This window comes from Myxocyprinus asiaticus, chromosome 3, assembly GCF_019703515.2.
Source record: "Myxocyprinus asiaticus isolate MX2 ecotype Aquarium Trade chromosome 3, UBuf_Myxa_2, whole genome shotgun sequence".
In the NCBI taxonomy this organism is placed as follows: Eukaryota; Metazoa; Chordata; class Actinopteri; order Cypriniformes; family Catostomidae; genus Myxocyprinus; species Myxocyprinus asiaticus.
The window spans coordinates 30,010,001-30,022,500 of record NC_059346.1 but is presented as its reverse complement, the minus strand read 5'-3'; the positions used below and the strand labels follow the sequence as shown (position 1 = coordinate 30,022,500).

General features: G+C 40.8%; 1 protein-coding gene across 1 annotated transcript in view; it reads right to left on the bottom strand.

Annotated features, from left to right (window-relative positions):
• LOC127419110 (allograft inflammatory factor 1-like) overlaps positions 1–12,500 on the bottom strand; it is a 38,231-nt gene that overhangs the window by 19,702 nt on the left and 6,029 nt on the right. The window contains exon 3 of the mRNA XM_051660246.1: positions 455–521. Coding sequence (XP_051516206.1) covers positions 455–521 — 67 coding nt within the window. The remainder of the gene's footprint in view (positions 1–454; positions 522–12,500) is intronic.

Here is a 12,500-nt window from a genome sequence, read left to right as displayed (position 1 = left end):
AAAAAACATCCAGTGAGCGGCAGTTCTGTGGACGGAAATGCCTTGTTGATGAGAGAGGTCAACGGAGAATGGCCAGATTAGTTCGAACTGACAAAGTCTACGACAATAAAGCAATACGCCCACTTAGCAGTGACCAAAAAGCTCAGGAGGACTGTTAGTTTACATTCCAGTTGTCCGTTCCCACACACACACACACACACACACACACACAGAGTCATTTCCCTCTCCCACAAGAAGCACATGTCCAAAAGCGCCAAAACACAGGGGCAAGACAAGAACATTTCTGCAAGCTCATATGGAGAAACCAACTAAATCACAAATATAACCGGTCACATCAGTTATTTATCCACAAACATTTGTTTATATGAAGACTGTGCAGTATGTTGGTGTCCAATCACCACTGGCATTTGAAGAAAGCATAAAAATGAAGATATTTTTAGTTTGTATATCTTACTTTTAAAAGAATCCAGCTTGTCTGCCAAATCCTCCTCATCCCGATACTTCTGATCTTCCATAAACTCCTGCAAAACAGGGAGAAAAAAGAATGTTAGCATGTTCTCTAACTGTAAAAGACATGGTGGATGAATTATCCTCTCTGGTCGGTTGTTCTTCCTCATGGCAGAAACCCAGTAAGAGAGAGAGCATTTGGAACAACCATGCATGACGTCTCACTGAATTCGAAATTCAGTGACAACTATACACAAACCTGACAGAGAGGGGTCTTATTTTTAATTTTGAGATTGATTACATTGTGATTTTCAGCAGTACCTTGATTGTCAGCAGAGACTTCTTATAACAACCAAACTGATAAACGATGTTGGAATGCTAGCGTTTATTCTACAGGTTTACGATAATCAAAAGAGAATATAATTCACCATGTTTTGAACACCTGTCTCTGCAAATGTTTGCTGAACAAGTTTTATTATCATGTAATGTAGGAAATTTGACTCAACGGATATTATTTAATAAGTTAAATGTTTATCATTTTCCGTGGTTCCACTATCAGGCCACATGAGGGCGTGCTAGTGCTTGCCAGGGCCAGTTCCGTTCCCACTATCACTTCCAGGGCTTTATCGTGCCTTCTTGGGGCTTTGTCCTTCGGCCCACCAATTACCATCGGGCCAAAGAAAGCCAACAGGGGATTGAGGTGGGATCAATGTCTAAGAATTTTTCAGTTAAGAGGTTTCAGCACCAAGATACTCATTCCACAATATTTTATATTTAGCTACCACCTCACCTTAAAGGTGCTGTAAAATAAAAGGCTTAAAAATGGCAGTAAGTCTCAATAATACACTGCAACTACAACACTATGAGAATGTGCAACATTTTTGTTTGACGTTTAAAGAGTCTAGAGCTGTCACAGAGACAGGTGCGATATCTCAACACTTTTCATTAATCTCTCTCAGGGAGTAGGACTTATTTTTTTTTTTTCATACCTTTCCATGAAAAAAAAAAAAAAAAAAAAAAAAAAACTAAAAAACTACAGCACATTTAACAGATCAACGGAGAATGGAGAATCGTTCTAGGCTAGCTAGTCTCCAGAGTCTGATACCTCATCTGGAGTTTCCCTCTTGCTCGTGAAATGGGCGGGGTGTGTGATGTTGGCACCAGGACGGCATTTAAGGGTAGGTTTTAGGGCAACGCTGCAGGGCTATTGGCCAAATGGTGTGAATGCAGATCGATTTTGGTTTCGCAGCCAAGCAGTCAATAGCCCTGGCTCACACTGGCCCAATAGTAGAAAAGCGGCCACTGATTCAGACATGTTTACATGACATCACACACCCAGACACCTAGCTAAGGTTGCTCCGATACCAAAAGTTTGGATTCGGTATGCTATCAGCCCTGGTACCTCAGTATCGGTACTAAATCGATAATTAGGGAACAAATAAATAGCCTCAGATTTCAGATGAAAGAACTACGTAAAGTCTTGCAGTTACAAATTCAGCATTTTCCGTTTTACTTTTTCTGGATTCCATGTTTTGTTTTAATTATATGTTATCATCAAAACAGTGTTTAATCAAATGAAAATATAATTAATTTTCAAAAAAATTGCTTAGGAGCCATTGGCTCCTAAACTGAAACATTAAGGAGCCAAATGGCTGATTTTAGTTGCCAAATCACAGAATTGCTCGTTTTAAATTGATGTTCAGCACTGTATTTTAAAGATAATTTTGTACAAATCCAAATAACTTTACAGATCTTTATTGTAAAGGGTTTAAACAATGTTTTCCATGCTTGTTCAATGAACAAACAAATAATGAACATGCACCTGTGGAACGGTCGTTAAGACACTAACAGCTTACAGACGGTAGGCAATTAAAGGCCACAGTTATAAAAACTTAGGACACTAAAGAGACCTTTCTACTGACTCTGAAAAACACCAAAAGAAAGATGCCCAGGGTCCCCGCTCATCTGCGTGAACATGCCTTAGGCATGCTGCATGGAGGCATGAGGACTGCAGATGTGGCCAGGGCAATAAATTGCAATGTCCATACTGCGAGACGCCTAAGACAGTGCTACAGGGAGGACAGCTGATCGTCCTCGCAGTGGCAGACCACGTGTAACAACACCTGCACAGGATCGGTACATCCGAATATCACACCTGCAGGACAGGTACAGGATGGCAACAACAATTGCCCGAGTTACAGAAGGAATGCACAATCCCTCCATCAGTGCTCAAACTGTCTGAAATAGGCTGAGAGAGGCTGGACTGCGGGCTTGTTGGCCTGTTGTAAGGCAGGTCCTTACAGACATCACCGGCAACAACGTCGCCTATGGGAACAAACCCATCTTCGCTGGACCAGACAGGACTGGCAAAAAGTGCTCTTCACTGACGAGTCGCGGTTTTGTCTCACCAGGGGTGATGGTCGGAAGAATGAGCGTTACACCGAGGCCTGTACTCTGGAGCGGGATCGATTTGGAGGTAGAGGGTCCGTCATGGTCTGGGGCGGTGTGTCACAGCATCATCGGACTGAGCTTGTTGTCATTGCACGCAATCTCAATGCTGTTCGTTACAGGGAAGACATGCTCCTCGCTCATGTGGTACCCTTCCTGCAGGCTCATCCTGACATGATCCTCCAGCATGACAATGCCACCAGCCATACTGCTCGTTCTGTGCGTGATTTCCTGCAAGACAGGAATGTCAGTGTTCTGCTATGGCCAGCAAAGAGCCCGGATCTCAATCCCATTGAGCACATCTGGGACCTGTTGGATCGGAGGGTGAGGGCTAAGGCCATTCCCCCAGAAATGTCTGGGAGCTTTGGTGGAAGAGTGGGGTAACATCTCACAGCAAGAACAGGCAAATCAGGTGCAGTCCATGAGGAGGAGATGCACTGCAATACTTAATGCAGCTGGTCGTCACACCAGATACTGACTGTTACTTTTGATTTTGACCCCCCTTTGTTCAGGGACACATTATTCAATTTCTTAGTCACATGTCTGTGAAACTTGTTCAGTTTATGTCTTAGTTGTTGAATCTTTTTATGTTCATACAAATATTTACATGTTAAGTTTGCCATGTTTATATTTATTTTTTTGATCACTTCGTTATTTTAATTACTTTTTCATTTAGTTTGGAGTGTACCTTAAGCAAGAATATTCACTGATACCTCAGCCCGGGGGTTGCCGATGTAATTGGATATTGCGATATATAAATCTCACACACACACACACACACACACCTTTTGAAACACTTGACTGAAATGTTTCTCATGATATTAAAAATCTTTTGATCTGAAGGTGTATGCTTAAATGTTTGAAATTAGTTTTGTAGACAAAAATATAATTGTGCCACCATATTAATTTATTTCATTATAAAACAACGTTAATTTTTTTTAATTTATTTTTTTTTAATTGTTGACTTGGACCAAATAATAAAAGCAGCCAATGTGTGCCCAACATAGATGGGAACTCCTTCAATACGGTTTAAAAAGCAACACAGGGTGATACCTCAATAAGTTGATTGAGAAAATGTCAAGAGTACATGTCTGCAAATTCTAGGCAAAGGATGACTTTGAAGATGCTAAAATATAACACAGATTTGATTTATTTGGGATTTTGTTTAGTCACAATATAATTCCCATAGTTCCATTTATGTTATTCCATAGTTTTGATGACTTTACTATTCTTCTAAAATGTGGAGAAATTTTCTTTTATAAAGAATGAGTAAAGTTTTGAAACACTTTGACCGGTAGTGTGTGTGTGTGTAATATATATATATATATATATATATATATATATGGAGGGAACAAAAACGTATTCACATACATCATGTATTTTCCCAGACAACGAAATACCCGACTGGTAGAGAAAGCACAGATAAAGCAGGTTCTTTGCCAGAGAGATGTTGTCCTTCACAACTGTTGAACAACACACATTTTAATTTAACTTAATTTTTTTCCAGTTTCATTTGAAATTTTTGTTAAAATAAAAAAGTTCAAAGTTTGAAATCAGGGTATCTTGCTTTGTGTAGGCTTAACCCTGACCCTGCTTAACGAAAATTACCTCATAGTACCACCTAGCATCCAACCAGCGGCAATACCGGTGTATCATTGATTTCCTGTGGAGTTTTTATTTTTTCCTGCCACAACCGACCAATCAAAATTTAGTCAAACAAGACTCTTCTAAAAGGACTAAGGTTTGGTTGACTATTAGGGGGCAGCCCTAATATACAGATGAGAAGATAAGTTTGCATTCCCTTTTTGTCTCAAATGTTCACACCCTTTTCATAATTTATACAAATATAAGAAATAAGATTTTTTATTTTTTATTTAGTACTGCTCTTCAGGATCTACATTACAGATAATTACATATAGTATGCATATAGTAGTGTGTTATCTTCTTGAGCATCAATGAATGTTTGCACCTTGTGTAATAGTTGTGTACAAGTCCCTCAATTGTTCCAAGTGTAAAAGCTTGATCATAATCACACACACACACACACACACACACACACACACACACACACACACTTTGTTTTAAAATATCGCCTTAGTCTTTCTTTACTGATGGACCAGACACAGAAACTACAAGAGTGCAAATTTAATGAAATCGCAGAGGCAGTTTATTGTGCTACTCCAATCCCAATCAATAATTACCAGAAGAAAAAAAGTGGTACACAATAATGGGACTTTTAATTATAAAGAAGCCCATGAATCTCATTCAGACTGCTAACCTGAGCTCCTGAGTTCAAACCCTCAGTTCTTTTCGGGTGATTCATGAAAAAGACCCGGTTCAAAGGAGTAATTTGTTCACGACTCTCTTGCGCTGGGTTTGTTGTGTTCAGTGCAGCGAGCTTGTCATCACAACAGAACGGGTGAAAAGCAGCACGAGACACACTGATGCGTGCTCTAAATATGTATTCAATAACTCGCAAGATGATATCTGACGAAACCATATATGAACGCACAACCTGACCTACATTTTAAATTATTGTCGCAATCAATAATCTTTGGTCGCACTTGCAACCATTTTAGTTGAAGTCTGGTGCCCTGTATTTTATATTTGGTCAAATAAAATACTGCACAACAGAGGTTCCAAGTGTCCACGCTTTATAGCGTGCTGATATTCAGCACACTAGCTTTTGTGATATACAAATCAAATCACTTTTATTGTCACACAACCATATTCACAAGTGCAATAGTGTATGAAATTCTTGGGTGCAGTTCCGAGCAACATAGTAGTCATGACAGTGATGAGACAAATACTAATTTACAATAACCATCAGATTTACACAACACAATTTAAAATCTAATATACACATAATAACACAATATACAGTGTACAATACGCAATATAGAATACACATTATACAATAAATAGTATATATAGTATATATAAAATATACAGTAGGTTGTATTGTACTGTATTGACATTCAGGCTGTCAGTTGATAGTAAGTTGCCAGTGCGTTGTTAAGAGAGAATATAATTTATGACAGTCCGGTGTGAGATAAGAGTAATAAAGTGCAGTGCTGATGTATTTGATCGTGAGATCAAGAGTTCAAAAGTCCGATTGCTTGGGGGAAGAAGCTGTCATATAGTCGGCTGGTGCGGGTCCTGATACTGCGATACCGCCTGCCTGATGGTAGCAGTGAGAACAGCCCATGGCTCGGGTGGCTGGAGTCTCAGATGATCCTCCGAGCTTTTTTCACACACCACCTGGTATATATGTCCTGGGAGGGAGGGAAGCTCACCTCCGATGATGTGTCTGGCAGTTCGCACTACCCTTTGTAGAGTTTTGCGGTTGTGGGTGGTGCTATTGCCGTACCAGGCGGAGATGCAGCCAATCAGGATGCTCTCTACAGTGCAGGTGTAGAACCGTGTGAGGATGTGGTGGTTCATTCCAAACTTCCTCAGCCATCTCAGGAAGAAGAGGCGCTGATGAGCCTTCTTCACAACGGCCTCAGTGTGGACCGACCATGTGATTTCCTCAGTGATGTGGACACCCAGGAACTTGAAGCTGCTGACTCTCTCCACTGGTGCTCCATTAATGGTGATAGAGAACACAGCCCTTTCTCTTCTCCTGAAGTCCACCACAAGCTCCTTTGTCTTACTGACATTGAGGGAGAGGTTGTGCTCCTGACACCAGTGTGTTAGAGTGTGCACCTCTTCTCAGTAGGCTGTTTCATCATTGTCAGTGATCAGACCTACCACCGTCGTATCATCAGCAAACTTAATGATGGCATTGGAGCTGTGTGTTGCCACACAGTCATGTGTGTACAGAGAATACAGGAGTGGGCTGAGAACACAGCCCTGCGAGGCTCCAGTTTTGAGGGTCATTGATGAGGAGATGTTGCTGCCCATTCTAACCACCTGGCGTCTGCTTGACAGGAAGTCCAGGATCCAGCTGCACAGCGAGCTGTTTAAGCCCAGAGCCCGGATTTTCACATAAAGCTTGGAGGGCACTATGGTGTTGAATGCTGAGCTGTAGTCTACAAACAACATTCTCACATAAGTGTTCCTTTTTTCCAGGTGGGAGAGAGCAGTGTGTATTGTGGATGCAATGGCATCATCAGTGGAGCGGTTGTTGTGGTAAGCAAACTGCAATGGGTCCAGTGATGGAGGCAGCACAGAGCAGATGTAATCTCTGATTAGTCTCTCAAAGCATTTGCTGATGATGGGGGTCAGAGCAACAGGACACCAGTCATTTAAGCAAGTTATTTTGGATTGCTTTGGAACAGGCACAATGGTGGACGTTTTAAAGCATGTGGGGACCACAAACAAGGAGAGGGAAAGGTTGAAAATGTCCGTAAAATCACCAGCTAGTTGGTTCGCACACGCTCTGATGACGCAGCCCGGAATGCCGTCTGGACCCGCGGCTTTGCGGATATTCACCCGTCGGAAGGATCGTGTTACATCCGCTACAGAGACGGAGAGTGAACTAACCTCTGTAGCTTCGGCCGCGAGAGCTCTCTCCGCGAGGGCAGTGTTATTTCCCTCGAAACGAGCATAAAAAGTATTTAGCTCATCCGGAAGAGAGGCAGCGTATTTCACGGCGGAGTTTTTATTCCCTTTAAAGTCTGTGATGATGTTAATTCCTTGCCACATGCTTCTAGAGTTGGTGGTGTTGAACTGTCCTTCAATCTTGTTCCTGTACTGACGTTTTGCTGTTCTGATAGTTATGCCCTCCGAAAAACTGGCTTGTTTATGCTCCTCCGTGTTCCCGGAATTAAAAGCGGAGGTCCGCGCATCAATTGCCGCGCGAACATTGCTATTAATCCAAGGTTTCTGGTTTGGGTAGATACGTAGAGTTTTGGTCGGAACAACGTCCTCTACGCACTTTCTGATGAAACACGTTACGCTATCAGCGTAAAGCTCGATGTCGTCATCAGAGGCGGACCAGAACATCTCCCAGTCCATGTGATCACAACAGTCTTGTAGCATAGAGTCTGATTGGTCCGACCAGCACTGGGTCATTCCGAGGGTGGGTGCTTCCCGTTTCAGTTTCTGCCTGTAAGCGGGAAGAAGCAGAATGGAAGAGTGGTCCGATTTGCCAAATGGTGGGTGGGGGAGGGATTTGTAGCCATCCCGGAAGGGAGGGTAGCAATTTTCCAAAATCCGGTCCCCTCGTGTGTTAAAAGTAATGTGTTGGTGGTATTTTGGTGTGACTGATTTGAGATTGGCTTTGTTAAAGTCCCCGGTCACAATGAACGCAACCTCAGGGTGCGCGGTTTCCTGCTTGCTTATAATCCCGTACAGTTCCTTGAGTGCCCGGTCTGTGTCGGCTTGTGGTGGGATGTACACAGCAGTGATAATGACCGCTGTGAATTCCCTCGGTAGCCAGAATGGTCGACACAGAAGCATGAGAAATTCCAGATCAGGAGAGCGGAAAGACTTGATAGAATGTACGTTCCTTTGATCACACCAGGATTTGTTGATCATAAAACATACACCACCACCACTGCTTTTACCTGAGAGGTCTTTCGCTCTGTCCGCTCGGTGCACAGAGAACCCCGCGGGTTCAATGGCTGAGTCTGGAATCTCCGCAGACATCCAAGTTTCTGTAAGGCAGATAATGCAGCAGGCCCTCGTCTCTCGTTGGAAAGAAATCCACACTCTCAGCTCGCAGAAGTTGTTATCCCGAGACTGAACATTTGCCAGCAGAATACTGGGTAGCGGGGGTCGGTTTGCGTGACATCTTACTCTGATGAGAACGCCGGCTCTGTTTCCCCTTTTCCTTTTACATTTCCGCGGCCGGGCTGCCCAGACAAAGGGCTCCGGCGTGTTTGTAAAAAGCAGGTCGGCATCGAGGAATTTGAAGTCCGGTTTACGGTGCGTAATTGCAGAACCAATGTCCAAAAGTGTTTGTCTGTCGTAGACAATAAGGCAGACAACATCCAAGACAAAAAACATAAGAATTGTAAACAAAACAAACAAAAAACTACAACATTTATTACTTACATATTATTATTTTACAACCCATACAACCTTTATCATACAATGTGTTCATATTTTTGGTATTCAGAAGTATTATTACAGTATTACATTAATACAGTAGTCATTTTTTTGTCTTAATGCTCAATTTCATGCATCCAGTTGAACAGAGCTTTTATTTTGGCATAACTTAATTTGGCGGACCTTTGAATTCTTCCCGTTTTTGACGGTTATTTTAAGAAGCACCCCATTCCAAATGAAATGCTGAAATACTCGCTAGCTGAAATCGAAGAGCTGCATCAGGAGTTTGAGTATTCACAGCCGCTCAAACTAAACACACATGCATTGAGCATCCCGTGCAATCTCTCTCCGTGTGTGTGTGAAGTGGATGACAGAACACATCAGCACATCTCGTCCATTCTGAAGTGCGCAGCGCATGCAGACTGTATAATTTAATTAATTGACATTTTTGCTGTTTATTGATTACACTTGGCCATTTCGAGGTTTCAATTTGATTGTCAAATTGTCATTGATTTCATCTAAAAAAATGTCACATCCTTTATAATTTTGCTACTAGCACTTTACTGGAGTATGGTACTCCAAAAGATGATATTGAACCATTTTAAATTTTTTGGCATTACAATATTTTACTTATACCGGTATACCGCACAACCCTAATCTCAGCTAAATCGGAGTTGAAGATTTCCGCACGAGTTTCCACGTTGGAAGTTTCGACAAAGTGCCGTTCCATTGCACTTTTCCCTGTAGGAAATTCCGAATCTCCGAGTTGAATAGAAGGCAGCATAAATAATTACATCAACAAACTCCAACACAGCACACAGTGACCTTCTGTCTGGGGCAGAGACAGCGTTCAACACTCTGGAGAAGCGCACACACACAAGGTGAGTTCTTCCTTTCAAAAAGCTAGATAGAGCACAGCTAAACTGAACAGAATGCAGGGTCTTAAACTATTTTCAACTAAATCTGCATTTTAAAAACACAATGTACTGTGGTTTGCAAATACACTGTTCAGACAGCCGTGATGAAAACAGTAGTGCATGTGAATTTCGGTAACCTGAAGGAAGCTCAGAGAGAAAGCAACACCAATGAACTTTGGTCAAGTGTGCCCAAACTGTTATGAATGATGACACAAAAAGCCGAACTCAGCAGCATCCACCCATCCACCGCTTACCCTACGGTTCGCAGCATGAACTTTTACTTTCAAAGTGAACTTTTTCCCTTTAATTTTGCGTACTCCATGCCTGTGGCGGGAAGGCTTGTGTAATCGAGATGGCATCTGTTTCACATTGGGTATTACTATAGTAATGATAATCGCTTCTTAATTTCCGAAATAAATGCATCGACATTTCCATGTCAGATCAATGAATCATTTTAACACCCCTATTTGATTATGCCATCTTTTGTACTTTTTGTAATAGATTACCAAAATGCCAAACCCTAGTACGTTTACAAGCACAGATATAATCAAGCTATAGTGTGTTTTTGTGTAGTCGAGCTATCTGTCTGTCCAAGTTTACACGAAGCACACGTAATCAAATATTTGAAGGAAGGCAGCAGCTGAGGGAGTGTTAAATACATGTTGTGCATCACCTCTGTCTTTCAGAGCATGCAAGCCAACTGTGGTTTGAATAACGTGTTTACATGCTGGATGAAGTAGAGCTACAATCGTATTATCTTGGTTTCTAAGTACAACTTTGCAAAAATTGGACTAGAACGATTTCAGTCAGACTAAAGCGTTTACATGACATGAAAAAAGGATGAATAATTGTTAGGGATGCACCGATACCACTTTTTCTCTTCCGATCCGATTCCGATATTGGAAATCTCAGTATCGGCCAATACTGATCCCAAGCCGATACCAGTGTTTTTTTTTTTTTTTTGCATAATCAGTTTAGAATATCTTTACATTATTGTGTGGAACTAATTGGGAGTACTCTTTAATATGTAACGAAACACAAACCTCTAACTACACATTATTCAATATAAATGTATAGCTTATTAAGAAACACTTTATGATTAACTAGTATACTGGGTAATGTAGCAGCAAAATTAACAGTAATTCCAGTCTTCAAGTCTCCAGTAGAAAAGAAACCAGTGTTTTATTTTTGCCTTTTTTTCCAAAAACTTACATCTGGACAGATCTCTTTTTTGTTCAATTTAGACACAGTTATTTTTTGGAACCCATTCAACTTTGTTATAAATTGTAAACAAATACTAATGACAATAAAAATAATAATAATAATAATAATAGTTATTAATATTATTATTATTGACTTAATTTAAATACAACAGTCATATTTAAATAGTGCACTTTGTAAACCCTCACGCTTTTATTTTGACATTCTGAACTCTCCAGGAAGTCCTGTATGTGTTTTTAGGCAAGTTCACAGTAAGTTAAAATTCTGGTAAAATGCAGCTCCAGTGCCGTTCTAAATGCATATTATAAGTGAACCAAACTATTGAGCATCTACATCTGAGATGCTGTTCTTGAGTAGCGCTCAAATATTGTGCACCTCTGTGAAGGCTAAAAATAGCCGCGAGTGCATCACCAGCCTGTGCGTGAATTTGTGTCAGAGCAGCACCATTCACTAATGCGCTGGCGCTGCGCATACTATATATTTACTTATTAAACACAGCCTTTTGTGATTCACAGAGCTAATCGCACATCTTTAAGTGGCTTTGAATAAAATGCACGAGTCATATGAACTGCTTTAATGGTGTTTTAATGGTTCTTTTATGTCATTTTTGGAGCTTGACAGTAACGAACATGACTAACACAAAGTATCGGATTTGGATCGGGCTCGTCAGACCGATACCCGATCCAGGTATCGGAGGATCCCTAATAACTGTTATAGTTCAACTGAAATCGAACTTTACGTTTTCACCCCGCAATTCAAAATAATGTGATTTGTATAGCTTACGTTTTTTAACAGACATTGACCAAAATCTTTTGTTTCATGCCGATGTTTTTAAACTGGCTACATTGTGTTAAGAGTAGAAGCATGTTTTAAAAAAGCAGGCTTATATCTAGTATAGCCAGCAATAACAAAACAAAGTCCTGCCAAAGTCCTACTGTTATGAGACACAGTTCTACAAGACAAACCCAACATAGGCTGGTTAATTATAGCATCTTTGTTAATATAAAATTAACACTTCTGATTTATATCTCATTGAGACTCATCTGATATAAAGATTTTATCAGTGAGGTTTTAAAGTGTGTGTGGGTGCATATGTAAGTGGATTTTAATAATGGTTTGGGGGAGGATGCTGACTAAGAGAAGGAATGTGCTGCACAGCAAACAGTGTGTGTGTGTTTCTGTGTGCATGAGGAACATCAAGCAACCTTGAGCATTTTATTATGACTCATGACGTCAATACAACTCGTAGGTTAGCTGCACTACTTTCTGTTTCTGCCTCTCTCTCTCTGAACACACACATTGAAACAGACTAAAATAAGCAAGGGTGATAAGCTGTGGTTTAGTCATGAAACAGTAAAAAAAATAAATAAATAAATAAACGGGAGACAAGAAAAAAAAAAGATTAATATACTACTCGGTAGGAAATGAATCAGCCCAATGAGTCATGCTGAATGAGGAGGACGACGAATG